This window comes from Sapajus apella, unplaced genomic scaffold (genome assembly GCF_009761245.1).
Source record: "Sapajus apella isolate SASKATOON/1434 unplaced genomic scaffold, GSC_monkey_1.0 scaffold86, whole genome shotgun sequence".
In the NCBI taxonomy this organism is placed as follows: Eukaryota; Metazoa; Chordata; class Mammalia; order Primates; family Cebidae; genus Sapajus; species Sapajus apella.
Window position 1 is genome coordinate 190260 of NW_022437026.1, and position 4722 is coordinate 194981.

Sequence of the window (4722 nt, forward strand, 5' to 3'; positions counted from 1 at the left end):
AGCGAACCTTACATCTTTCTCTGTCATCTTTGAAGTTTATGATGCATATTTTTCTACTTTCTTTGGTAACTGTTGCTGAATTTGTTTCATTGGTGCTTTGCTCACTTTACTTACTTTTATAGCAATTGAAGAAGAATGACTGTGCCATGCTGCTTAGTTCCCCATCTTGGCTAGACAGTATGTCATCCTTTGTCTAGACTGGTGCCTGTAGTGAGGATCATGGAGCACACGTTGCTGGGAGAATGAATGCATGTGGAAAAAACGTCAAGGTATTTAGTGCTAGTGGACCAATGTGCCCTACTGGGCAGGGGAGAGGCACAGAATAAGGATTCTTGCTTTGTGGACAAACTCATTGAAACACAGTGGCTGCTTTATGAGATAACAAATAGATTTCCACCTCTTCTCACGTGTCCAGAAAAAATATTTCGGAAGTTTCCAAAATATTTACATTGAATACTCTTTAATATAAACTTGCAAGTCTTTTTAAATGTGTTTAAAACTATCACAGTACTAAACATGAACTAGATGCATAATAAATGTTGAAAATAAAAAGCCTGAATTATCAAAGTGAAAAGAGAAAAAGATTTGGATCCCAAATAAACATATGTGTTTGTGTATGTGTGTGTGTGTGTGCATGCATGCGTGTTTGGTGTGCATATACTTGTAAAAAGTAAAATAATAGAAAAGTACTATTTTAGGTACCCAGCATTCTAGGAATAATGTCTTCCACAAAATTATTAGAAAATTCTGCTACTTTTTGGGAGGAGCTTTGGATAAACCTTTACAGACCTAACCTTTAAAAAATGATTGGATTTTTCATTATTTTCTTTATTTTTATTGTAAATTGACATATTTTTGTTGCATATATTTATGGCGTATTAGGTGATGTTATGATTTATGAATATGTGGAATAATTAAATGAAACTAATTAACATTCAAATGATATATTAACAAATGATAGGTAACAAATACCTATCTTTTTTATGCTGAGAACATTTGAAATTTACTCTTTCAGCAATTTTTTAATGTACAATACAGTATTATTAACCAATTCACAATGCTGTTCAATAGATCTCAAAAAAGCAAAACAAATTTTATTCCTCTTGTCTGAGGCTCTGTACTCTTTAATAATCATCTTCCCATTTTTCCCCACCCAAGCTCGGAAGTATGTAAAAAATCTCAGTGCTTAGGATGTTCCATATACCAATTTTTGTAATGATACTTCTCTCTCCAAAGTATGTAGATAAGACCAAAAAAACCAAAACAATGAAAATAAATATATCTTTATTTGCATGTTAGCAAATGAGAATTCAGTGTTTCCTTTGTCACCAACTACAAAAGACTTCAGCCTACTGTGTATAAGGCACACAGCATCTGGATGAAGCTCAGTTGAGCTGTTTGGGGAAATACAGAGATTTTCATGAAGAAAGAAAGCTATAAACCCAGTGATTAGCAAATCTTGGTGGTTGCTGGTTTAACAATATATACACGAGTTTTTTTTTTTTAAAGGACTATATTATTGAATTTTCAAGAATCAGATATACATAGCATTTTAGATGAATGCATTAAGAAGTCTTCAGCAGTGATATTAGACATTGGAGTATTCTCTTACAGGCAATGAGTGGTGTCATAAAGAGCATATTAACATTCATTTTCATTGTGGAATTTATAATTGGAAATTTAGGAAATGGTTTCATAGCGCTGGTGAACTGTATCAATTGGGTCAAGAGAAGAAAGATCGCTTTAGCTGATCAGATTCTTACTGCTTTGGCAATCTCCAGAACTGGTCTGGTTTGGTTAATATTTGTAAGTTGGTATGTATCTGTGCTTCACCCAGCTTTATTTTTGACTGAAAAAATGTTAAGAATGTTTATTAATACCTGGGTGGTGACCAATCATTTTAGTGTCTGGTTTGCTGCAAGTCTCAGTACTTTTTATTTTTTCAAGATAGCCAATTTTTCTAACTCGATTTTTCTCTACCTGAAGTGGAAAGTTAAAAAGGCGGTTTTAGTGCTGCTTCTTGTGACTTTGGTTCTTTTGTTTTTAAATATTGCACTGATAAACGTCCATATAAATGCCAGGATCAATGAAGATAGTGGAAACAGAACTTGCAGTTCTGGTCCAAATAACTTTGCACAATTTTCCAGTCCTGTTTTATTAACCAGCACTGTGTTCTTTTTGATACCATTTACTTTGTCCCTGGCAAATTTTCTTCTGCTCACCTTCTCCTTGTGGAAACATGTCAAGAAGATGCACCACACTGTCAAAGGATCCGGAGACGCCAGCACCAAGGCCCACAGAAAAGTCATACAAATTGTGATCACTTCCCTCCTACTCTACGCCATTTTCTCTGTGTCTTTTTTCCTACCACTTTGGATCTCTGAATTGTTGGAGGAAAATCTAATTTTTATTTTTTGCCAAGTATTGACAATGTCTTATCCTTCAGGTCAGTCATGTGTCCTGATTCTTGGAAACAAGAAGCTGAGACAGGCCTTTCTGTCAGTGCCGCGGTGGCTGACGTGCAGGTTCAAAGACGGGGAGCCCTCAGGCCATAGAGAATTTAGGGAATCATCTTGAATATATTAGAAAAATATAGTTCCTAAGAAATTCTTGTACATTATGTCAATTTATACTTCCTCAAGTTTCTTTCTTTTTATATAACTTTGTGAATTTTACAAAGGTATGTTTGGAATTAACACCATTCAAACTATCACAAATTACAATATAAGAAAGTATGTATATTTACCATACACAGAAGAATGTGAATGCCATAAAGAGTTCTAATAAAAACAGATAATACAAATTTTGTATCAATCATTAACCTTTTTTGAGATTTTTAAATGAGAAACCTATAATGTATATGTGTATTGTATGGGTGTGACACAGTTACTGAAAATAGGCTGCTTAAAACTACATCTCAATCTGGTAGATAAAGCACATAAAATAATATGAAATTTTAGTACCATATTAAATTTACTCAATTTTTGTATAATATTTAGTACCTGATTAATGTGTATACAAAAAAGTAATTGGCTTTGTTTGTTGAATTAGAAGCCAGCTGTTTTACTAAACTATCATGTGCTTTGTTCATTCTGTCTTTGCAGATAGAAAATTTTATCATCTGCATGTAGTGATTTATAATGATTATTTTAGTTCTTCATTTTAGTACTTAGAATTCTTTTTTTTTTTTTGGTATCTGTTTGTATAATGAAATGGTTTGAACATTCAAAGTGTCAAGTAATTGAAGCGGTAACTGCTATCTTTGCAAATGGAGTGTTTTTTAGTGTTTTAACAATTAACATTATACTGACTTTAGCTTTGAGATAAATTCTTTTAAAAATAATCTTCAGAGAGAATCTTTGTCTTCTTATTTTTCACTTTGTGGTATTATAATAAAATCTCCGTTAAATATATCAAATTTTTTTGCTGTTTATTAAGATGATCATATTTTCCCTCTCCTCTGGCCAATTAAAATACAATATTTGTTAATGGTGTACATAAAACAGTGATATGTCTTCCAGTTTATGCATTCTATATTGAATAAAATACAATATACATATTCGTACACATATATACACACAGACAGAGAGAGACAGAGACAGACAGGAATAAAATTGCAACCTTAGAGGCAAATTGGAATTCAGAAAGTAACTGCAAGATAATGAGAGGTAATCTCCAAAAGGAGAAAATAATCCCAATTTGAATAACATAAAAATCTTATCAAAAAATTCTATACCAGAAGACAATTGATTCATTTTACATGGGCTAAGGCATGTAACTATACAGTGAATTCTTTGCTAAAAATTTATTCTGGAGTTTGAATTAAATAATATCATTCCCTGCTCCTCTTAAAAAAAGACGAGGGCTATTTACTAAACAGGAAGACTGTTATGGACTAACTTGTTTGTCTCCAAAATTCATGTGTTGAAGCCCATACTCTAGATGTGACTGTATTTGGAAATAAGGCCTTCAAGTAGGTATTTAAGTTTAAATTAGGTCATACAGTGAGGCCCTAATGCAACATGACTAGTGTCTTTATAAGAAGAGAAAGAAACGGGCATCTGTGGGCACAGAGAAAAGACAGTGTTGTATGATTCCATTTATATACCATTCTAGAATTTGGAAATATAGTGACAGAAAGCAGATCCATGGTTGCCTGGGAACTGGGGGTTTGATAAAGACTGGGCAGCTGTAAGCAGGAGGAATAACACAGGATCGTAAAGGAAACTTTTGGGGGTAATATATATGTTTGTTACCTGATTATGGTGATGATGGCTTCACATGTGATGAGCATGAAATTGTGCACTTTATATATGTACAACCTATTGCATGTCAAGTATACCTCAAGTGACGTATCACAAGCAGTTCAGGAGGAAAAACTGCAGACAAATATGAATTCTTAGAAACCTTCTCTTTGCAACTTTAGAAGAATCAAATCTCATTATTTCCTATTCTTATTTTTTGATCTTAGCCCGGGCCTTATGTTTACTGGAATGAAATATTTAGGAATTCTTGTTGTCTTATCTACCTTACTGGCTTGTCTTCCCCAATAGTAAGTTTTTAAGGGCAGAATGCTGCAGGGGTGTGTGTATTCGTGTGCACGTGCGTGCATGTGTGTGTGTGTATGTGTGTGTATGTGTGTGTGGTGGGGGATAGGAAAGTAATAACAGAGAGAGCTCCTCTGAAGTGAGTTCTGCCTTTCCTGGGGCCTAGGTTCAGTTT

General features: G+C 33.7%; 1 protein-coding gene across 1 annotated transcript; it reads left to right on the forward strand.

The window, feature by feature from the left end:
- Nucleotides 1-812: 812 nt before the first annotated feature.
- On the forward strand, nucleotides 813-3418 carry TAS2R14 (taste 2 receptor member 14). Its single transcript, XM_032254305.1, has one exon. The coding sequence runs from the start codon at nucleotides 1618-1620 to the stop codon at nucleotides 2575-2577; it is 960 nt and encodes a 319-aa protein (XP_032110196.1). The 5' UTR covers nucleotides 813-1617; the 3' UTR covers nucleotides 2578-3418.
- The last annotated feature ends 1304 nt before the right edge of the window (nucleotides 3419-4722 follow it).

Coding starts and splice junctions, on each gene's coding strand:
- TAS2R14 (XM_032254305.1), top strand. CDS start 1,618: ATGAGTGGTGTCATAAAGAGCATATTAACATTCATTTTCATTGTGGAA.